At 40.7% G+C, this 23,779-nt stretch overlaps 2 protein-coding genes across 4 annotated transcripts in view; both read left to right on the top strand.

Annotated features, from left to right (window-relative positions):
• Nucleotides 1-17,699, top strand: part of TRPC3 (transient receptor potential cation channel subfamily C member 3) — a 53,758-nt gene extending 36,059 nt beyond the window's left edge. For both annotated transcript variants that reach the window (XM_054990123.1, XM_054990124.1), the window contains 8 exons: nucleotides 584-800; nucleotides 1,652-1,885; nucleotides 2,394-2,658; nucleotides 4,064-4,259; nucleotides 6,693-6,902; nucleotides 9,155-9,238; nucleotides 12,959-13,034; nucleotides 17,557-17,699. In XM_054990123.1, coding sequence (XP_054846098.1) covers nucleotides 584-800; nucleotides 1,652-1,885; nucleotides 2,394-2,658; nucleotides 4,064-4,259; nucleotides 6,693-6,902; nucleotides 9,155-9,238; nucleotides 12,959-13,034; nucleotides 17,557-17,699 — 1,425 coding nt within the window. The remainder of the gene's footprint in view (nucleotides 1-583; nucleotides 801-1,651; nucleotides 1,886-2,393; nucleotides 2,659-4,063; nucleotides 4,260-6,692; nucleotides 6,903-9,154; nucleotides 9,239-12,958; nucleotides 13,035-17,556) is intronic.
• Nucleotides 17,700-22,116: 4,417 nt separating this feature from the next.
• BBS7 (Bardet-Biedl syndrome 7) overlaps nucleotides 22,117-23,779 on the top strand; it is a 52,648-nt gene continuing 50,985 nt past the window's right edge. For both annotated transcript variants that reach the window (XM_054990529.1, XM_054990528.1), the window contains exon 1: nucleotides 22,117-22,325. In XM_054990529.1, coding sequence (XP_054846504.1) covers nucleotides 22,290-22,325 — 36 coding nt within the window. In that variant the 5' untranslated portion in view covers nucleotides 22,117-22,289. The remainder of the gene's footprint in view (nucleotides 22,326-23,779) is intronic.

The raw sequence follows: 23,779 nt of genomic DNA, 5'->3' as shown, positions 1-23,779 counted from the left end.
CAGTGATAGATTTAAACCTGTGTTGCATCTTTTCTGTTGAAATAAATTGGACTGAGAATTGTTATGTTGTAGGACAAAAGAGTTGTTGAACACTTTGCTTAGATTCACTTAACTGTATTTCCAGTTCCAAGACTGCCCTCCCGCCCCCTGCTTCATTTTGGTGTGAGTGATTCTCTGGTGTGATGTTGGTCCTCATAGGGAACAATGGAGAGTATTTGGTCACCCTGCTAAGGGGGCGCTGGGTTTTTTTGGAAGGGGGCTTCATTTTGGTTATGTTGGGCTATCTGGTGCGTAAATTGTAATTGGGAGAGTGCCTCTGGCCATGGCGGCTATGATCCATGTGTTTCTGCAGTGGGAGTTATTTCCCCCCGCAGTAGAAACCAATGGAGAGTGGCTGGTCACCTTGCTTGGGGGGTGCTGGGGTTTTGGGGAGCGGGCTACTGTTTGAAGCCCTGAGAATAAAATTGCCTGAAGGGGTGGTCTCCAAAACACATGGTAAGGAATTACTATGTGACTTTCTAGCCAGTGCACATGGAATAGTATTACTCAACTGAAGAATACTTATTTTTCTTTGCTTTCCCAGCTTGGAAAAATTCTCCGAAGTCCATTTATGAAATTTGTGGCACATGCAGCCTCCTTCATTATTTTCCTGTGCCTACTGGTGTTTAATGCTTCAGACAGATTTGAAGGCATCTCAACATTACCAAATATTACTGTTACTGATTACCCTAAGCAGATCTTTAGGGTTAAGACTACTCAGTTCACCTGGACTGAGATGCTGATCATGATATGGGTGCTTGGTATGTATATTGTTTTATCTCAGTGTCACCTCAAGTGTTTCCACAGAATTTTTTCCTGTCTACATGCCTAGCAATCATCAAAAACCAATAAGATTTCTAAATATAAATCTCTAGCTAATTTATTGTAGTTCTAAGAGTACATTCCTGGGAATAGTCCCATGGAATAACATGAGATTACTTACTCAAGTAAGTCTGCTTAGGATTAGTCCCTTACTTAACTAATAATAACTACCACTGTAGTTCCGAGTATAACATGTGCAACCCAGCCTTTTGGAGACTAAGGCTGGAGTAACACATACATATGTATGTCACATGATTTCTCATCTAATTTTTCAACATTTACTGATTTGTGGATCAATGCGTGAACCAAAGGGTTAGCTCTAGCACAAAATTTACCTTGTGTTACAGCTCTTGCACAAGTAGAAAAGTAAGAAAAAGACTGCAGTAGCTCCATGTGCCAAGTCAAACATATTGTATCCCCATTTGTGCTTCCATCTACTCAAGATGTGTTTTTGGATGGTTTTTTATTTTATGATTTCAGCCCTTGTATTTATGAGCTGTATCTGATTTATCTATGTATAAGACTTTTAAATTTGAAAGTTGGATTATAAATATTTTAACAAATGAATGAATAAATCAACTTGCCTTCTTTCCTATCACCACATAGCTTGCCAAGTTTCATGTTAGTGGTTCTGGAGAGCTTTAACCTTAGCAGTAGGTTTGAAAGGGCTGGGGTTTTTTTTACATGATAGGAGTAGTGTAGTTTCTGTTTTCCCTACTCCTGCAATATAAGGATACCAAAATTGATTTTAACCACCTTTTCAGTGTGTTACTTTTGCATTTTGTTCTAGGTATGATGTGGTCTGAGTGCAAAGAACTGTGGTTAGAAGGACCCAGAGAATATATTTTGCAGCTGTGGAATGTTCTGGATTTTGGGATGTTATCTATTTTCATTGCTGCTTTCACAGCCAGATTGTTAGCATTTCTTCAAGCCACAAAAGCTCAGCAATATGTGGATAAGAACATTGATGGGCCAGACCTCTCTGTAGTGACACTTCCTCCAGACATAGAATATTTTACTTATGGTGAGCTCAAAGAAACAGTTTTTTCAGGTTTATAAAAACAGGATATATTATTTTACAGAAATAGCATTACGACTATCAATCTCTAACTATAAATTCATATTGATACTAAAAATCTCAAGATGTGCAGCATTTTATTTATTCTAGTATTAGTGTTCATTAGATTGTTGGTGGACTTTGCTTGTTCATTGTATCACTCTAACTTATAGAAGGCGGCACCAGCTTAAAAGGCATCTGGAAGTTTATTAAAATATCCTCATTAATTTTTTTAAAAAAGCATTTTATGAGTGTGCCTGAGCACGCAAAGATAATTGATAAACTGTTGCTTGACTAGTGCATAGAAAATATTGCCCAGAATATAGGTGAATTCTAATTTCACAAAAATAGCTCCATAAAATTTATCTTTATAAAGATACATCTGTTAAACAACTGCCAGATATTAGATTATTTTTTTAAACAAATGAAAGATGGATAGAGTAACTGAGTTTTTCATTTATATTATTTCTTCCAGCTCGAGATAAATGGCTCCCATCTGATCCACAGATTATATCAGAAGGCCTTTATGCAATAGCTGTTGTGCTTAGCTTCTCTCGGATTGCTTATATCCTGCCTGCAAATGAGAGTTTTGGACCACTGCAGATTTCACTTGGAAGGACTGTAAAAGATATTTTCAAGTTTATGGTCCTTTTTATTATGGTTTTCCTTGCATTTATGATTGGGATGTTCATACTGTACTCCTACTATCTTGGAGCCAAAGTAAACCCAGCTTTTACAACGTAAGTAAGAAAAAGTTTATATAAAACTAAGGACAATATTATTTTGCTCCTATTTTCTGGTACAATCAATGAGATTTCCAGTAAGGGCTGATTTATACGTATCTTTTGATAGCTACTACAGAAACTGTATTGTACCTATCACATAATAACTGATCAGTTGCTATTTAAGTGACAGTATAGCTCCTGAACTGTATGGGGAGATGGTTGTTGTGGATTTTCTGGGCTGTATAGCCATGGTCTTGGCATTGTAGTTCCTGACGTTTTGCCAGCAGCTGTGACTGGCATCTTCAGAGGTGTAGCACCAAAAGACAGAGATCTCTCAGTGTCACATTGTGGAGAAGCCTCCCTCCATTAGCATTCCACACCCTGGGAAACTCTTACAGGATCTCAGCCCAAACCCACCTTCCTGAGTAGATATAAATTACCTGCCAACATCTTCTCCACACTGTGACACTGAGAGATCTCTGTCTTTTGGTGCTACACCTCTGAAGATGCCAGTCACAGCTGCTGGCGAAACGTCAGGAACTACAATGCCAAGACCACGGCTATACAGCCTGGAAAATCCACAACAACCATCGTTCTCCAGCCGTGAAAGCCTTTGACAATACATGTATGGGGAGATGGTTGTTTGTTAGTAGCTTCCAGTCATATAGTTAAGCTTCAAGATATTAACCCTTCCACATTATCTGAGAAGTTAAGAAAGCAAAGGTTTACTAATGCTATATTTAGTCATATAGCAATAAACTACAGATTATTGTCTTCCCACATGATACATGCTATGGCTTCTTCATGGCTGCTGTTTGTCTGACTGTGACTTCAATTGAAAATGTTGAACTGGCTCCACCAAAAAGGTGCCCCTGGCCACCACTGCCACTGGTTTCTCTAACAGGAAGCCTGGGTTATAAACCTTCTCCTTTAGGGGGAGTGGAACCTTAGCTAGTTCACTGGGTGCCATGGGCTAGTAAATCTCTTTAAATGAATCTACCTCACAGGAGTGTTGTGAAGATAAAGTGAAAGGGGGGGCATCATGTATCTCCCCTGAGTTCCTTGGGGAAGGGTGGAATAAAAATGGATATATATGTTCAGCTGTAACCAATAAGTTGCAGGTATGCATGCTCATTTCATATAAAATAATTTGATACAAATAAGCCCTGGTTAGCCTGGTTTAAGACAGCATCCTAGTGTACAGGGATGTTTTAGAATGGCAGGATAAGACTGCTCCATTGGCAATATGAAGAAAAACACAGGGAAATCAGGTACTTTGTGAAAAATTGTATCTTGTTTACATCTTGTTTTGGTTAAATGTCTGCATTAAGTTCTTTGATTCTTCTATAATTTAAAAAATTTAATTGGCAAATAAGAATTATTAGTCTTAGAATTCAATAATGTTCTCTTTTTCCTGCAGAGTTGAAGAAAGCTTTAAGACCTTATTTTGGTCGATATTTGGCTTATCGGAGGTCACCTCAGTTGTCCTCAAGTATGATCATAAATTCATTGAGAATATTGGCTATGTGTTATATGGAATATATAATGTAACAATGGTTGTGGTTTTGCTCAACATGCTGATTGCCATGATCAACAGCTCATACCAAGAAATAGAGGTAGATCTCTTCTATGTATTTTTGTGTAAAAACTTAGTTCTAAAAGCATATCCTCTCAGAACAATAATTGCTTTTCAAAGGGGTGGACCCACACTCCTGCAAATAAGAGTCCACAGCAGCAGATTTCTCTGCTTTCTATTTCCTCCAGCAGCCCGTTCCTCCTAAAGCTGCAGCTGAGGATCAGTTAACCCCCCTGAACAATAGCCTACCCAGCATGGAGAGTGGCAGGAAGGAAAATGAATTTGGGGAAAGCAGTCCGCCTTCTCTCTATCTGAAATTTAGCCTAATTTCACTTGGCTTATTGTTCAGGTAGCTCTCCCAAACTAACAGCATCTTTGCAGGGGCATACAGGACTGCTGATAGAAGGCAGGATGACTAACATCCACTTCTGCAAAGCCCTTCATGGGATTTTAATCATCATCATCATCATCACATTTGATTTATATACCACCCTTCAGGACAACTTAATGCCCACTTAGAGTGGTTTACAAAGTATGTCATTATTATCCCCTCAATAAACCACCCTGTGAGGTGGGTGGGGCTGAGAGTTCCAGAGAGCTGTGACTAGCCCAAGGTCACCCAGATGGCTTCAAGTGGAGGAGTGGGGAATCAAACCCGGCTCTCCGGATTAGAGTCCCGCACTCTTAACCATTACACCAAACTGGCTCTCAAACTGGATTTTGGATTCAATCCATCAGTATCATGACATATTGGTGGTTTTACCATAGGGTTTTGGTGATTCCTAGAGCTACCCACTGTTACTTCTGGGTACAACTAGGCTGGAACCTTATTTATTTATTTATTTATTCCTGCTGCTGCACAAAGTAGTGGCAGGCAATGGAGCAAATCACCAGGAGATTGCCCACTGTAAGCAAGCCCATGATAAGCCTTGTTGCAAAGCCATGAAGGAGGAATGAAGTGAGCTAGGAAAGGAGGCTCTGAGAGGCTCAATGGCAAATTTAGATTTATTTTTACATAATGACCGAAATGGCTATGAAATATAGCTTGTTGCTCAGTAATGCTATATACTTCAAATGCTAAATATAAAAATATAATATTGTTCAGTTTTAACCAGGGCTTTTTTTCAGCTGGAACGCTGCACGGAGGGCAATCTAAACTTCCCTCTGTCTGGAGATCAGGAGGCGGGGCTACTAGCCATGTGACCATTTTCTCCAAGGGCAACCCACTGAGTTCCACTACCTCTTTTCCTAGAAAAAAAGCCCTGGTTTTAACTAATATAAGACTTCTGTGTTTTATGCTGTGGGCGGTCGAAAGTACTGTGAAATTACTTTACAAGTGGATCCCCAAAAGCACATAACAGTGCTGTTGTAAGCAGAGTTACACACCCTTCTAGGCCCATCAACATCAATGTTCTATAGGTTCAAAAGTGTATCCAAGAAAGCACAATAAGTTTAGAATGGGAGTCCTACTTCAAAGAGGTTGAGAACCATTGTGTTAAGGGCCTTTGTGAATTCCGTCAAATGGTGGCAGCTTACTTGTCTGCTTCTGTTACTTTTCAAAGAGGAATACTAAACAGGGTGGCTGAGCCAACACTGACTTCCTTTATACCTCATATGAGAAGAAAATGCATAGTGTGAGAATCTTATGATGAGTTTTCGAAGATTAATTATTTAGTATGCTACGTAAGCATCTTTTTATGCTTACCATTTTCAAAGTTTGATTCTATTCTTAGAGGCACGTTAGAAACTCACTGGCATTTGTCCGAAAACATGCATGGCTGCATTTACATCAGCAGAGTGCCAGAGTTTCTAAAAGGATTAATGCCTACAATGTTCTCATAGATTATCATATGATTTCCATTACTGGTAGCCATATTTCATTTATTTCAAGAAAGCTTTTTATTTTGAATTCAGTGGGACAGTAAAACATTTTATTGTGAAATTCAACCAATAAATAAAGAATGCTTGCAACTGGTATAATGAAAAAGAACAATCACTGTATCTAATAACAGACATAATAGTCAAGTTTAGGTGGGTAGCCATGTTGGTCTTCAGTTGAACCACAGGATTTTAGTCCAGTGGCACCTTACAGAGCAGTGAGATTTTTAGAGTGTAAGCTTTCGAAAGTCAGAGCTCACTTCTTCAGACTAATGGTCATGTGCCAATCACAAAAGTTGCACAATGAGGCTGTCAACATAAAAGGTATGGCTAAACCTCTGGCATTCTCAAAGCATCTCATTTCATCCATAATCTGTTTTCCTCTAGTACAAAAAGAAGTTTTAAACACTCTTTCAAAGATTAGGTTGACAGAATTATATAGTCTTGTAAAAAAACTGGCTATTTACTGAAATGAAAGCGAATGTATTTTCCTTGCTTGCAGCATTTTCTTTGATTTCATCATGAAAACAGAAGCAGTATATACCAAGGTATTAAAACAACAACAAAAATAGGCATCTCTTTTTTTCTGATACAGGATGACAGTGATGTAGAGTGGAAATTTGCTCGTTCTAAACTCTGGTTATCATATTTTGATGATGGAAAAACTCTGCCACCTCCTTTTAGTATTGTCCCAAGTCCCAAGTCCTTTTTTTATTTCTTCTTGAGGATCATTAGATTATTTACATGCAGGAGGAGAAGTCTGCAAAAGGATATGGAAATGGGAATGGGCAACTCAAAATCTAGGGTAAGTGTCAACCAGACTTGAATTGTGGTTCATTGAAATTTCTTCTTCTTTTAGTCCTTACTGTTTCTTGAATCCTAAGTAATTCTTTGTACTTATTAGGGATGCCTTATTGTACAGTTCTATAATATAAACAATATGGATATATAGAAAAATACTTTGAGAAGTAACCAATCTTTGTCCAATCTCATCATGTCTTTTGTGGAAGAAGGGAGGTGGTAAGAGACGAAGTATAAATTTCATGGGGGAAGCCTGAGTGCAGCTTTATCCATACACAGAAATATATGAGCAAGAATTATAAAAGTGGATGAGGCTACGTTTGTTTTCTTTTAAAAGCCTCAATTCTGCAGGGATATGAAATAAGTGTTTGATATGAATATGGACAAATGTAGCTACGGAAGATCTAGCATCACAGGGCCACATTTAAGGTGTCATAGCATAGCCTCACTGGATTTTTTGGGATAAAAAACGATTAAATATTTTTAGAGCAGACAGCCCAATCTAGGAGCCTGTTATGTCCAAACATAACTTCTTCCAGGATCTGAAAACCCATTCTGCAATCCATGTTAAAATGCAGGTCCTATATTTTAACCAGCAAAGTGACAAATGAACAAATAAAGATACATATAGTACTTTCTGGTTAGAATACCTGTAGCATGGGGGACTCATCCTATTTTGTTGATATCCATATCTGTTCATTAAATTGCAAAGGTAGGAGGAAGTCTGTCTTCCCATTTGTGATACTTCACTATTGGCCACTAGGGGCTCTGCACTCCTGACAACCATTTTCCATTTGGCAGCAGCTCAGTATTTTCACTTAGGGTTGCCAGGGACCTGGAGTCCCTCATCTGGAGATACCCAGGTCCCCGGACTCTCCCAGCAGGGGATTGTGAGCCACTAACCTCCGGCTTCTTTCTTGGTGCATGCGTGCAGCGCGCACATGCACTCTTGGCTAGCATGATGACGTCACTTTGTGGAGTGACGTCATCATGTACAGGTCAAAGGACGTCTCTGGGTCAAAGGGTGCCCTTTCCTTGCTGACGCAGACTGCACTCGCTGCGGTTGCAGGCCGCTCTCACCGCCGCTGCTGCAACCTGTTCTCTTTGGGTGCAAAGGCGGCGGCAGCGAGAGTGGGCAGCAGTGGGCAGCCTGCTCTCGCTGCTACTGCTGCCAAAAACTCTCAGCTCGGGAGCACCCCCCCCACATGGGGGCGCGCTGCACCACCCAAGGAGGGGGTGCCCCAGGGAGCATGCCCCCCTGCCGGCTAAGTCAGTGGGCACAGAGGGGACAGGGTGGGATTGGGGGATCCCCCACCCCGGGTGGGGGAATGGGAACCCTATTTTCACTGTTGGTCATAGGCTTTTTGCTAGTGGGAGAGAGGATAAAGATTTACTGTGAGAATGTCAGGTTCCTCTACTAACAACCTATTTCCGCCTGTTTTCAGTATCACAATTGTATTTATTAAAAAAAGAAATCTCATGTTAATTTTTCCATTTAATTTTCTCTGTGAGCCATCTTGGAAGCCTGTTAACAGGCAGAAAGATGACATAGAAATACTTCAAATAAATGTTTACTATTCTTTACAGATGTTTAGGTGCTCTTTATAACCCACTTCAGCACTTGAATATTCAACACGTAGGGGCTACTACCTGGTGCAAATAGGTTTAATGAAGTTTACTGAATGGCGAAGCTGTTTCCCCAAATTCTTGTTTATTGTTTTCAAAATCTCAACAATACAAATAACTTTTACAAGAATATAGTATATGTTTTCTAAATTATTATACACTCATACAATCATAAGTAACATATTTACAATTCATATACAATCATATATCTTACTGTACTGAATATCCATCCTGTCGTGTGCTATTGTATCTAAGCATGTGGAACTGGATGTGCATAACTAGTTGTGGAGATACAGAGGAATTATATACATCTAATTTACCACAGATCTAAATCTTAAAGTCTTTTGGGGGTTTCTTGTTGTGCAAAGCTGTTTCCAATCCATATTATTCTTCATGATCTAATTTTAGTTAATAATTAAAATAACTATTTTAATAGTTAAAATACATTTTTTAAAAACTTGAGCACATTCTTGAAGCTTGGAGTAAACATTAAGAAATTTGCAGAATCAAAGCTCATTTGGTCTTATGCTGAACATTTTCTATATGATTTCTGTAATAAGTTTAAAATGCCAGATTTTATCATTGCAAATTCTATAGATTTTACTCTAATTTCAGTTTAATTTTTCCTAGCTTAACCTCTTTTCTCAATCCAACTCGAGGGTTTTTGAATCACACAGCTTTAATAGCATTCTCCATCAGCCCACACGCTATCAGGTGGGTACTTTGCCACTCTACAAACATGTTTATGTAAATAAACTACACATTTCCATGCTTCTGACACGGGTTGTCATGGTCTGAAGTAGATTTCATGACAGATTTTGAATCACGTAGCACAGATAACATAGGAAGTTAGTAACAGTTCTAGTACCATACTACTGCCCCCACTCCTACTTTTTAAACAGGATAGTGAAAATTCTGTGGCAGCAATTGCTTAGAAGTTCTGAAAAAATGCCTACATGGAGCATATGCAGACCTCTGGAAACCTGCCCAAAATGTATTTTTTCACAAATATGTAATAAGTAAAACTTCCTTTTGAGTAAATATGTTTATGATCCAGACACCAAACTGAATTTGCGCTGCACAATGCAGAAGGCAGGAAGGAGAAGCTGAATCAACACTGATTGGAGCAACTTCTTATAAATGCCAGATTTAACCTTGTGTGTGGAAAAACCCTAAATGACCTTTGACTGGCATCCTAAATCTCGGCTTCTGTAGAGTCACCTGCAAAGCCATTCCTTCCCACATACATACACAGGAAGGAACACAAATGTCATGGGCCAGCCAGGGCTCAGTGATAGTAAGGACTTCTCAGGAGAAGCCCCACATAGCCAATTTCGAAGCAGCAGACACCAGCAAGGAGGAGCTGCAGGCTGATCAGAGTTCACAGCCAGCAGCTGGAGTAGAGCCACCAACACCCTCCAGCCCCAACGCAACAGGTGAAGCCCAGCCAGTTGTTTCCAGCCTTCCAGGATCACTCACACATTTAGAGTGCCATAGATGGAGGTGAAGAGTGGAGATGCAGGAAAAATGGCACAGTTCACACCTCCTGGCCTGATGCCAGGCAGCTAGCTGCAAACAGCACATGGCTATAAAAACCAGTCAAAGGAACCGCCAGGCATGGAAGCAACAAGTTGGAATCCCACTGGCATTATGATTACTATCTTGGACCCTGCCTTGTTTCCTGTGACTCTCTGGACCGTTCCTTGACTCTGCTTACGTCATGCCCTCAGACCTGCTGGTGGTGACTGACCTTTGGACCACCTGACCTTGCTATTTGTACCACCCCTCGGACCAGACCACTGATGGCTCTTGACTGTGCCCTGACCTTGGAATGGATCCTTGACCACACTGCTTGGGCTGGCACCTGAACATGCTTCACTCCACGCTCTGATGGCGAAGACTGTGGTGCCTGAACCTGGCCCACGACAACAAATCTGACACTAGGACTGAACATTTTGATTTCTTTTCACTGACAAAACCCAGTAGACATGATGGTTTGCTGAGAAAAACCAAATATATCTGGGAGGTGCATGATGATGATCCAGATGCAATCCCAGCTACACTGAGTTTTTGTAGATAGCCTACCAATCCAGTTAACAGACATGGCTACCTTGTAGTTGAGTATGGGGAGCATGGCTACTTGGCTACCCAGTTCCGCATCCACAGCAATACCTTATCTGCTTGATCTGTTTGCTTGGACTGTAGTGCCTAGAAATGATGTAATTATATCTGGAACTGCAAAAAGTAATCAGAGGACTTGGGCATGGAGTATGAGGAGAAACTGGTATAAACTTGGCCTCAAAAGAAGAATGAGTTAAAAAAGTAGGAGCAAGGTGAATGAGACCTGTCAAGAGCAGACTATCTATTCCACATGCATCCATTTATTCTGAGATAAATCATCAGTCAGAATAACTATAGCGAGACCAATCTTGCCAGATTCTATCCTCTGAAATAAAACTGAAGGATCACCTTGATCAACTGTCTTGGGCTCGGAGTGGAAATAGCCTCAAGATACTGGAAAAAGTCACTGGAGAGGGACAGAAATACCATTCTCAACCTACAAATAAAGTTACTCACCTGAGATCTCCTTTTGCACCTTAATTTTGCTTGCCAAGCCATAGATTCCAGATGGCAAATACATCCCAAATCTCCTGATCACACACCCTAATAAGGGCAGATAACATGAGTTGTCATAGTATCATCTCTGCTAGTTGTCCCCTTCTATTCAGATGAGTATTTTGCAGTGTTCCAAGAAACAAAGAAAAAAGTCTTCTCATGAAAAGTGTAGTCAATTTTTATTTTTTTTTGCTGACACCTTGTGGTGAAAAGGGCTTGCAGCAATCTGAGTAATCCAGTCTTTTGGTATGATTATTTAAATGTTAGGTCCACTTCAGTCTTTATGCATAGAATATTACCAGGAGGTTCTACTATATTTAGAAATCACTTCTTAGCCATGTCACCCTGTAACAATTTATTATGCGTGTATTGATATGATCTAGCCCCATCCTGCAAAGAGCAAGATCGTAAGAAAAGCCACTCTACTGGAATTGTGTATGGGATGTGCTTACTGGCTTTCCATTTGTGAGTCCTTTAAGGAAGAAGAACTAAAATATGCCATTAAGTACTATGAGGATCCCCTGCTCTGTGACATGGACTTGTGCAGAGGATAGATCTAATCCTATCTTGTTATTGACCAATTTATATACAGAAGCAAGTCAATCCAACAGATGTAACTGACTTGTAGAGTCCACATTTCAGTGAAAATTCTGTATGTGCTAAAAAAGAATATATTTATGAGAAAATATATTCTATAATTCAAGAACCAAAGTGGACAGTAGACTGATGGTATAATTTTGCATTAATTAGCTTAATATGCTATGCATATTAAGTAGATGCAACTAGAAGACCTTATACCCTCAGGTTGACATTTAGAGACCAGCCATGTTGTATCAGACCAATGGTCCATCTAGTCCTGCATTCTGTTGCACAGAATGGTCAAAGAAGAAGGAATGTGTGCCTGGTTGAAATCATTGGTAAAAGCTTTGGAGCTGCAAAGGAGATCCCGTTACTGAAGAAGTATTAACCCTCTGGTGCCCTTCTCTCAGTGATAAAAAGTGAAATTTTTTGGGATGTGTCAATAAAATTAGAATGGGCCATTTTTTCATACAGTAAGATTTGTGCTGGTATTGTTTGGGTATAAGGCTTAAAGATATGGGAAGGGTCATGATCTAATTACTGGGTCTGCTCAGGGTAGGGTTATAAAATAAATGTGACAAAAATAGTGGGATGGTTGTTGTGGGTTTTCTGGGCTGTATTGCCGTGGTCTTGGCATTGTAGTTCCTGACGTTTTGCCAGCAGCTGTGGCTGGCATCTTCTTTTGGTGCTACTCCTCTGAAGATGCCAGCCACAGCTGCTGGTGAAACGTCAGGAACTACAATGCCAAGACCACGGCAATACAGCCCGGAAAACCCACAACAACCATCGTTCTCCGGCTGTGAAAGCCTTCGACAATACAAAAATAGTGGGCTTTATTACTATGCATTGTTTCAACAGAAGGGACACACTTTTGGATTTTCAGCCATATGAGTCTATGAAGAGTCTAATAGCAGCTTAAAGACTAACAAACCAACAAAAGCTTATGATAGAATAAGATTAAAAAAAAAAATTAAGGTGCCACTACACTCTTGTTTATTTGTGCTGCAATGGATTAACGTGGCGGCTTCTCTGGAATTCTAATTATAATTACTCAGAAGTAAATCCCATCCAACTGATATTAGTGGGAATTACTTCAATGGAGGAAAAGAACATCATATGTGCCACCCTCAGCTCCTTGAAGGAAGGGTAGGATAAAAATACCATCATGCATCAGATTTCAACTCTAGGCTGACAAGATTATAAAGTTGATGAGCAATCTTTTTTCCCCCCCCCAAACAGCAAATCATGAAGAGACTTATAAAACGTTATGTTTTGAAAGCACAAGTGGATAAAGAAAATGATGAAGTCAATGAGGGTAAGAGACACTGCAGATTTAATAATTTACTTGTAAAATATCAAGACATTTTAAATTGTCCATAGTGAAAGACTATAATGCAGTAAGATCAGTGGGCTTAGAAGGGTATAACTCTGCTTAAGATTGCTCCACAGTTGGATGTTGCAGAGAAGGTCTGCAGCAAGCTACAGAACAACTGCAAACTTTCCTTTGTTGTTTATTTGCAGTTCCTGATAAACTAGTAGCACCTTCCCATCAAATATTCTTTGAAAAACCCCTGGCTGTTTCTACATGGCCAAAGCCTCTGGAAGATCACGTGAAACTCCTGAAATGAAGCGTCTTCCTAGCACAATTTCCTAGCACGATCCCGTTTAATGGCGCGATTTCTGATGTCATCATGCCATTAAAGGGGATTGTGTTGGAAAATTGCGCGAGTAAGACGCTTCGTTCTATGAGTTTCGCGCTATCTTACGGGTGCGTGTGAAAACGGCCCCTGTCCTTTTAGCCCTCTGAAAGCTGTTTGGGGTCTGCTGTGTCAGTATGCTTAAATAAACAAACAAATAAACTGCAGAGAATGGAAACTATGACTACTTACATTTTACAATTTAGGTAGAGAAGCAATGAAGTCTGGTAGTTGCTGTGTTGAGGAACAAAACAAGGGTTGTTACATGGTCTTACCTAAAACAGTCATTACCTGGAACAGAATAGCTGTAACCGCAGGCCTTCCTTCTAACTACAGAGAGCTTTTGAAAACCATAATATACGTTATGTAAAAGATTCATGACTGGATCACTCAATCATTTTTTTAAGATTTCAAAGCAGCCACTAGGAGGAGAGAATTCAGATTTTAGGGTCAGGATTTTAAATTTCTCCTCCATCAAAATTGTCCCCGAAGCTACTCTTTGTACAGTTGCAGTGCTGGGGGGCAGGGCAGGCGTGGACAGATCTCATTTCTTCTTTGCTGTGACTAATAGCTTGGTGGAGGGACTGATGGAGGAAATCATCCATCCCCAATCCCAAATCACACCCCAATTCAATTATCATGTATACATTCACATACCTTGACTTCTTAGATATATTTCTGACATGCTTCTTCAAGAAATAGAGTAAATATCTCAGAGATGTTTGAGTGTCTGGCATAACAGTACATAGAATTCAATGTGTGTGTTAATTTGCATTGACCTGAATGGGCTAACCATTAATTTCACTGACAGATATTTATGAGACTGTTTGTAGCTATGTGGTAAAAAAGTAATGTATTGCTTGAGATCTATCAGAAACTGCAATATACTTAACATGAGTACTTTTTTAAATGAAGCAGCTAGCTGGTCTTTTATTTCCTAATTAATCCAAGGCATAGCAGTTATCTTTTTGGCACATACAATTGGCAGCTTTCAGGCAGCAAGCAGAGGAATGAGGAATAATGGAAGAAATATGCATTGGTGAAACTTGCTTTGCATTTCATATTTCAAGGGAAGGGCAGAAGTCTTTTCAGTACCAAATGTCCAGGGTGTCTCGGGTCTGAGTCCCAGCCCCCAGACTTGCCAGGAGGGAGCAGTGGGAGGCAACCGGGAGGCAGTGGCCCTACCACCCCAGCCAGCAACCAGGTCCAGAACCTGCCCACTCCAGGGGGAAGGGGCGAAAGGCCAAAGCCTCAGAGGGCTGGAGGGAGCAGGGAGAGACCAGCCAGTCCCACCCTCCAGGGGGAAGAGAGGGGGCTAAGCAGGACAGAGAAAAAGGGCCAAGGCAGGGGGAATAGGGACCCAGCAGCAGCCCAAACAGAGCCCTTACCAGCCAAGGAGGAGAAGCAGCCACTACAGCCCAGAGCCACACCCCGGCTAGAGGACAGCAGCCTGGCTCAGGAGGTGCTAGGAGCCAAGCCCCTCCAGGTGGAGCTGCCACAGGTATTCTGGGTGAGGAGATGGGCAGCCCCGCCCAGCATCAATGAGCAGGCAGCCCCGAAGCTGGCCAGGGCAATTCCTCGTGAGCAAGGCCAGGCAAGCTCAGCAGCGCAGAAGCTGGCTGGGGCAGCTCCTCGCGAGCAAGGCCAGGCATGCTCAGCAGCCGGCTGGGGCAGCTCCTTGTGAGCAAGGCCGAGGAGACCTCAGCTGGGGATGGCTCGCATTCAACCCCACCCTGCCAGCAAGGCAAGAATGCCAAGAAGGGATTAGTGGTAGGAGGGACACACCTGAGGGAAGGCCCAGCTGGGCCAAGTCAGGAGAGGGAACAAGCCTAGGAGGAGGGCGGGGCAGGGAAAGGAAACCCTATATAAGGTGGGTAGGAAGAGCTCTGAGGTAGTGGGTGTGAGTAAGGAGTGATGGTGTGGAGCGAGAGTAGAGCAGTGCGAGAGCAAAGGCAAGGAGGAGGAGAGTGGATGAGGGAGGAGGAGATGGCAGAGGCCAAAGAGGGTGAGTGGCACAGGCCAGCGAGTGGATTGAGAGGGAGTCTGGGTGATGTATACCGCCCCTCCTTCCACAGAGCAGGGTCCTGCAGAATCCCTGGCCCGCCTTTGATGTCAGGAGCAGACCGTCCAGCGCCCCGCCCAGCAGCGGCCGCTGCAAGCCCTGACACCAAAATAATAATCCAGAAAGATTGTTCTAGTTCAAGCCTCAAGACAAATCTTTGAAAAATCTGGAATCATTAGATTGGCTCAAAAATCATGAAAATGGGTTTAGGATGGAGCAATTCCTCAGGTTCTCCTCTATTGTCCTCATGTTATATACCACAGAATACATCTAGTTTCCCCCCCTAAAGTACATCAACAAATATAAAGGATACCAGTTGTCTATGAACAAAAAGAAAATAGGTATATAAACATTCAGAACCATTATGCTTTTTTATCAGCAAAAGTATCTGGAAAGAAAGAGAATAAAATATTAAGCCCCCCAAATTCTAGCAGTGTGAATATTTAGAAACACCCACATGAACTGAATTCATCTCCAGAAATAGCTAAAGAAAGAAAATAGACATGGCCTAAATATCCCAGGGGTGTTGACTTGCTGTAAGATAGGAGCAGATGTGCAACAACAAGGAGAAATATAGTGAACAGCTATTTATCATTTTTTGGCTTAGGGAAGCAAATATGCCATAGCTGAGCTCTCTATAAAAGTTACATTTAGATTTTCTTGAAGCTTCTATTCTTGTCTATATCAAACATTCTTGATAGATTGTAAGCTTTTTTTTAAAAAAAACCTAATTATATTTGTTTTAATTCAGTTTAAAATTATATTGTTAGTTAATTGCTACATACCCAGCACGGAAAACTGCAATAAGGAGTCTTGAATGTTGATGCAAATTATTTTCTTTGTCAACTCTTACGATTCTTCATCTTTTTCTGAGACACGTCACACTTACTTATAGGTGTTGATGTCAGGATTAATTAGGGCTTTTGGAATGTTGCTATGTCAATACTGAAGATGCTAAAAATATTAATACGAAGGCTGAAATCAATGAAGCACACTGAAATTAATTTTTCCCATGAACACATTTTAATAGGATTTTTCTGCTGATTATTTGCATGAACTCTAACTTATAAAAATTAGATATGATTCATTGATTACAACAGTCAAAGTTCAAGTTTGATCATCTTGAGTAAACCTAAACAAAATAGCTCAGTGTTGCCTTACTCACAGTGCCATCCTAAACAGAGTTACATCCTTCTAAGCCCATTGACATCAAAGTCCCCTACAAAACATTGAAATAAATGAAAATGTTCTACTTGATCATTCTTACTTTGGGTAAATCCATTGAAAGGGAAGCACAATTAACAGCGCATTTTTAAGCAGAGTTACTCCGTTCTAAATCTATTGATTTCAGTGGGCTTAGAAGGGTATAACTCTGCCTAAGATTGCACTGTCAGTAGCCAGGATTTCAATTTAAAATGTCAAGTTTTTTAACAGAGCAATCTTAAGAGCACTTTCCTGGGAGAAAGCCCCACTGAGCAGACTTGGGTAGAAGTCTGTGTATACTTGCTTAGGAGATTACCCATAGGTCACATTTCAAATGTTAATATCAAGTTATTCAATTAAACAACACACTTATTACAGCATGAAAATAGCTGGATATAATACCGGATGCATTTACAAAGGATTGGTGCCTCTTCCAATTGCTTGTGTGTGCACATGTGTGTGTGTAAGTGAAAACTATACTCCCCTGAATGGAAACCATCTGCTACCTTGAGATATAAACTAAAAATAGCGTCTTATTCCCCCCAAACTTCCCCAGTCAAATCTGACTCAAACAAAAGGAAAACATGTCTGTGTGGTGTCCAAGGAAGAAACACCTTCAATATTCCAGTATCCTGCCATCACTGCTTGCTGCTGGCCTTAATATTACTTAATCAAAAAACTACAATGTGCAATAAATCCTTTATTTGTGTAACCATGCTAATTAACCTAGTAAAACTTACGTTTTGTATATGATTCATCATCATAAAATGAAAACGTCAAATATTTGCTGTTTTAAGTGAAAGCACCATAGTATAAGTACTTAGATTATCCTTAAGAAGCTATCTTTAAAACCTTTCATTTCCTTATTTCCATAGGTGAATTAAAGGAAATTAAACAAGATATTTCCAGTCTTCGTTATGAACTTCTAGAAGATAAGTCTCAAGCAACAGAGGAGTTAGCAATTCTCATACATAAACTGAGCGAGAAACTTAACCCAAATATACTGAGATGTGAATGACCAAGAATGATGTGACCTAACTTAATTCTAGGACTTTGACCACAGCACAAGTATTGGCAATAATATTTCTAACTTATCTTATACTTGAAAAATATATTGTAGATTTTTAGCATTCAATAACTTTATGTACAGCATTATTTGAAATACAGTCTTAGAAACTTTTATGAATTTAAATGCAAAAAACTTCAGTTTTATTTAATGTATATTATAAAGCATATTTTGCATTTATTAATTAAGATGCAATTGTATCTGTAATTGTTTTTTGAACAAAATTTGTATATTCTTTGCACTGAACAAAGAAAAAAATATGTAAATTAAATCTGTTCTCTACCATGCTAGTGAACAGGATTCTGTGGAATGTAGTAGCTACTGTTCAGACAGCTCAGTGAAAGATTACTTGAAATTACTTTTAGCGTGATCCAGCCAAAGTTAAGCTCTTTTGAGTCCCACTGATCTCAACAGAAAGACTTACAGAGCACTCCTGTGGCCCCAATGCACTGGCAACCTGCTAAAGCTGGTATAACATCAGCATGGTTTCTGTTGGTATGCTCGCCTCGTCCAGCAGAGAAACGGGAAGAGAATTGTGTTAAGTAACAGAGAGCATAGCCGCGGAGATCATGGTGATTCAGCCACCAATTGTGGATGATGCCCTGTAGCCACCATAAGCTACACCTCACACAATGCAGAGCATCCCTGTAATGACACGACAGGAGCACACAGGAAAAGTTCACTTCACAAGACATTTGTAATCTTCCACTGGCCCTGGTGACGATATATACACCAGAGCTCAAAAGCATGTAGAGAAAGTCCTAGTTCTCTCGAACAGCACGGATAAAGCATGTCTGAGGTCCCAAGTTCAAAACCTGCAAGTAGATACCCATCAGAAGCCTGGGAAGAGTCCCCACACAGCCTCATCTGAGACGTTGTTGTAGTAGTAGTAGTAGTTGTTGTTGTTATTATTATTGGCTGTCTCAGATTTCCATTCCTTTTGCTTAATATTTTCCTGTCCAAGTGTGTTATGTTCATGAGGTTGTTATCATAGTCTGCTGTTTATTACCTTTTGTCTCCATCTTCCATCCTATCATGTAGCCTAACTGCATGGTTCAGCAGACCAACAGTGAATGAGGGAGTATGAAAACTGAGGAACCTGCTCTTCCCAGAACAAAAGTAGCCATAGAATGGAGAATCCTCAGCCTGTTCTCAATAAGAGATCCTTCCTGAAAGCAATGAACAGTGTAGGGAAGGATTTCTGTCTGTAAGGAACAGAGTGAAACAGTCTGAGCATTTATTGAACAGCACTGATGTTCTGAGTGTAAATCTGATTAATTTATTTACTTCATTTATACCCCACCATCTCCCCAGTGGCGGACCACACATGGCTTACATAATTCTCCTCTCCTCCATTTTATCCTCACAACAAACCCATGAGATAGGCTATGCTGAGACTGTGTGACTGGTCCGAGGTTCCCTTACAAGTTTCCATGGCAGAGTGGGGATTTGAACCCAGATTCCAGTTTCTAGTCCAAATCTCTAACCACTACACTAAACTGGCAACTGTTATTGTATTATATCACAGCAAGATTAGTTAGTTAAGCTTTCTCTCTCTCTGCATGCTCAGGATAAGTAGCTTGTAAAGGTGCAGGAGCTCTGATAGAAATGAGTTTGCAACCACATAACGTATCAACTGGGAGTGGGGACCATTGTCTAAAGAGACACAGAGACAATACTGAGTAATGCTGAGCAGCAGCAACAGAATATATGGATCCAGGCACTTTGTATGTTAGTGATCCCTAGTGTGGCACCCTTGCACTGATGTGTTAGCTGGTGACCACTTGTTTCTTCCCCAGAGCATCTCTCCCCCAAAGCAAAGAGCTAAGCCTGGGATTCTCCACTTCCTTGGAACACGAGGTGCTTCAGACGACCCCAGAAAATAACACCTTTGGGACCTCCCAACTTTTTTGTAATTGTCCTTTGGCAGCCATTTTGTGAATTGTCCCAACTCCCATGGCAGCCATTTTGTGGTACTGTTTGTCTCAAAATTTCAAAATGCCCACAGGATTATCAAGGTTGGAGTCCTTTGCAGTTGGTAATGAGTTAGTGAGTGAGTGGTAACATCTAATTACTCTTTCCGTTTCTTTTTTTCATCCCATTTTTCTCTTTGGTGTTACTTACATCCACACTTGAGACAGAGAGTGTGATCACTGAGACAGTACTCACCAATCCTCTGTAGGGAGTAGCAAAAGAACTCTGCACTCTTCAAGAGGCCAAATTATGATCAAGCAAAGTAAAAGATGTCATGAGTGTTTAGGAAGCAGTAGCAACAATTGGAACAGAGTACCTGGAGCTCACCAACAAATATGGCTGTCTCCGTTGCCAAAAGAAGTGATGATTTGAAATACTTATGCCAATACTGGAAGCAAGACCTTATGTTGAAATAGTTTAGAATTTCAATTAGATCCGGATCCCATTTTTCCACACCTCAGGGCCCTATTTCTGGCCCCTATTTGGGCAGAGCTATACCAGCATTGCTGTTACGCACACTATGGTAGTATGACAGCACTGACTCAATGAAGCCATTTAATCTTCAAAATACACTTAATTGCCATCTTACAGTTCTGCAGCTACTATAGCAGGACTATAGAACTGCAATAAGTATGTTCAGTCAAATTACTGTCAAATCAGGGGGATCCACTGCCCAGTTCTTTGCATGCTTACTTGGAAACTGACTAGTCATTGAGACTTGCTTCATAGTATGTGTGCATAGGACTGAAGTCTTACCTTTAGCTGGATTGTGCCTCCTCTGTTATTTGCTTTCTTAAAGAAAGAATAAGCCGTGGTATGGCCAAGTGAATGTTAAACTGTGGAGATAAAAATGTGGCTGTAATTTTAGTGATACAATTTCAGATTCACAAACCTACATATATAATTTTCATTATATTTGCTTTCAGAATAGGACTTAGTTTTTTGAGTTTTTTGTTTTTACTCCAAACTAAAGTGGACTGTCAAAAGGTACACCTTCATGTTGCTGAGATGATTTTTTAAAATTCAAATACTATGCAGGGCTGCTATTTTGTTACATTGTTCTAAATAATTCCTCTGATGCTTACTTGTTCAATAAAATATTCATACTTTACTGACTCTTATTCTGCTTGGATTTTATTTTGCAGTGGGTTTTAGTTTGATAATTAAGTCTCTCTAGTGTTAAGAGGTAGCAAATCTATATTGTCATAAGCACACGTACTCATCACCAGTATTCCAGACTGATTGTAGAATTTGCCACTTTCAAAATCATTTTTAATCTATTCCCTCTTTCTTGTCCCAATCTGTCACTCAGCTATAAAGCCCCATCCCAAAATTATCTCCCACAGATCTGATATTCCCAGCACAAGATTTATAATTTCTATAAGGCTTCATTTTTATACAGCTGCATTTTTATTGATAAGCACAGTTCATTGAAAACAAGTAAGAACATGTTTATATTTTCCAAAACCACCCATTAGAAATTTGTGTGGCCACGGAGATAAGGGAGCGCTCCCCTGCCTGTGTCTACAGATCCTTGCGTCTGTCAGAGAAAGTGGAGTGCTAGGATGCAAAGCTTTGCATATTAAAATCTGCTTGGGGGCTTATTCTCAGGATGCTAGGCTAAACTCTCCAGGCCTACCAACTAGTCCAAACATAACAGCTTTGACTTCTATGGATGTGTGCTTGTGGAAAGTACAGCATAAATTCTAAATGGAGGGCAATAGTCTGGCACTAAGAGCTCAACTACATTTTACACGTAGCACGTAGAACATTTACATGTAGCTTGTAATTAATTTCCTTGTTATTTCTGAGGTGGGTAGCCCAACTATATACCACTACATAATCGTGACTGCACACGTTCACAGATACCATATGTACATGATTTTTATAGGACATTGTGTCCTATAGGACATTGTGTCCTATCCTATTGAATGTGATGCCACTGGATCCCGCCTCATGACATCATGATATTCAGCTAATAATTCCCCTGTGTTGGTCTCTATAAAGGCACCTGGCAAATCTAACCCCCTTCTCCCCACGGTGCACGACATAAAATGACTACGGGCCTGTTTGGGGTTCTTTAAAACTGTTTTTTCCCCCTTGCTCCCTCTCGGGCTGAAAAGTCCTTTAAAATATCACTTCACCCTACGCCTGAAAGAGCAGGGGAGCATCCACTTCCTTGGAAGCCTTCCCTCGACCACCTCACAGCCAAGAGGCCCACAACCGCACTGCCCAGTCATTCGCTAAACCGTCCCTTTTAGTTTGACTACAGCAGAAGTCTCCCTCCCCCTAGTCTGGTAGGTAGAGGGATGTATTTTGCAAAAGTGACAGTTCCTTTGGCCAATCATACGGCGTTTATAAAGCCGATCCGGCATCTTCCAAAACACGTCACGTGCAATGGCAGCCGGGCTTGATTGAGCGTGTTTCGGGTAGTCGCGTCGCCATAGTTACGGAAGGTCTGGCGGCAGTTTAGGCCGTGCGTAGGTAGGGGCGAAAAGCCTCGTTGGAGTCAGGGCGCCCGCGTTGTCCAGTGAAGGAGGAGCCGCGCTCGAAATTTCACGCGTCGCTATGGACCTGAGTCTGACCCGGGTGGATTATCTGCAGGTACAACCAATGGGGGGATGCTTGTGTCAGTCGATGAATCCGTTCTTTTGGTCCCTTTTGGGCAGACTCGAGATCCAGTCGAGTTCGAAGCGTTGCCAACCTGCTCCAGGTGGGATCTGAAGATATCCCGGAATTACGGCTGATACCTGGACAAGAGATCAGCCTCTCTGAGAAAATGGCTGCTTTGGAGGGTGAACTCTATGGCATGATACCCGGCTGAGCTCCAGCCCCTCCCCAAATCCCGTCCCCCCAGGCTCCACCTCCAAAATCTCCAGGTATTTTCCAACCTGGAGATGGCAACCCTTTTTCAACGACCGCCGCTTTTGTTGTTGTGAACTCTACTGTCGAAGTGGGGAATAGGACGGCTGTAGAGCTGGCACTTCTCCCCCTCCCCTCTCCTAACGCTCTTCTTATACCTTCAGTTGTAGCCTGATAGGCAAAGATGCCGTTACTGGTGTTTTTAGTGGCCTGAGTATTTGGTTTGAAGACAGGCGCCTTTTGAATTCCCCCCCGAGATTTTTTGTTTCTTCATTTACAAAGGAAGGAAAACTTGTTCAGGAAGCAAAAAAGTTGGCAGGTGCAGTCTAGCTTCCTTAAAGTTAATTCAGCGCTTCTGCCATTCTTTGATTTGGTACATGAGAGTAGTGCCTGTGTTGAGAAAAGCATTGCTACAACATTGGAAAAGATCTTTAACGTGATGAAAACGTGCTCTTTTTTTTGCAGAGAGATGTTTAGCAACCAGTGATAACAACCTATGGTTACCAGCTGCCTGGAAAAAAATGTCCTGTTCTCAGTAGAAATTTAATGAGCATGTTATTTATCAAGTGATGTTATTTATTTCTATGCAATGAAAAGCTTCAGTTCCCCATGTCCACTCATTAAGCCTCTATTAAAGAGACAGGACATTTCTGTCCAGGCGCATTGCATTGGCAGTCCTACTTCCAGCACGATCTCTATGTTGAAGCCAATGGAAATACATTGTTCAGTTTTATTGTTGAGGAATATGTTTCAAAAATATGAAAAACTTACATTTGTGCTTAGCATTTCACTCACATGCTTAAAAACAAAAGCATCAACAAATCTGGGTTGTAAATACTTAGATTCCACTCTGCAATGTAATGTCAGTGATAACAAACAAATCTTGAGTGTTGGTTTTTACTTGCTGGCTTGAAATTCTGCATAAAGGATTTTTGAAAATGGATTTTTAAAATACTTTTGAATTCTTTGTCCAATCCTTTTTAACCTTTGTAAGTTGCATTGAGATCATTATCTTTTTTTCCAAGTAAGTGTTCATATAGGACTGCAAACCAAAGTGTACACACACTTTGCCTGACTGCTCTGTGCTAAATGAAGCATGTACTTAGATGCTTAAACCATTTCAGAGAATAATAAAACTATATTACAAACATTGCAATATACTGACTTTGTCTGCCCTTAATTTAGCTTTAATGACA

The sequence above is a fragment of the Eublepharis macularius genome, chromosome 10 (genome assembly GCF_028583425.1).
Source record: "Eublepharis macularius isolate TG4126 chromosome 10, MPM_Emac_v1.0, whole genome shotgun sequence".
Classification (NCBI taxonomy): Eukaryota; Metazoa; Chordata; class Lepidosauria; order Squamata; family Eublepharidae; genus Eublepharis; species Eublepharis macularius.
The sequence above is the reverse complement of the archived record's forward strand: the minus strand, read 5'-3'. Positions and strand labels throughout refer to the sequence as shown.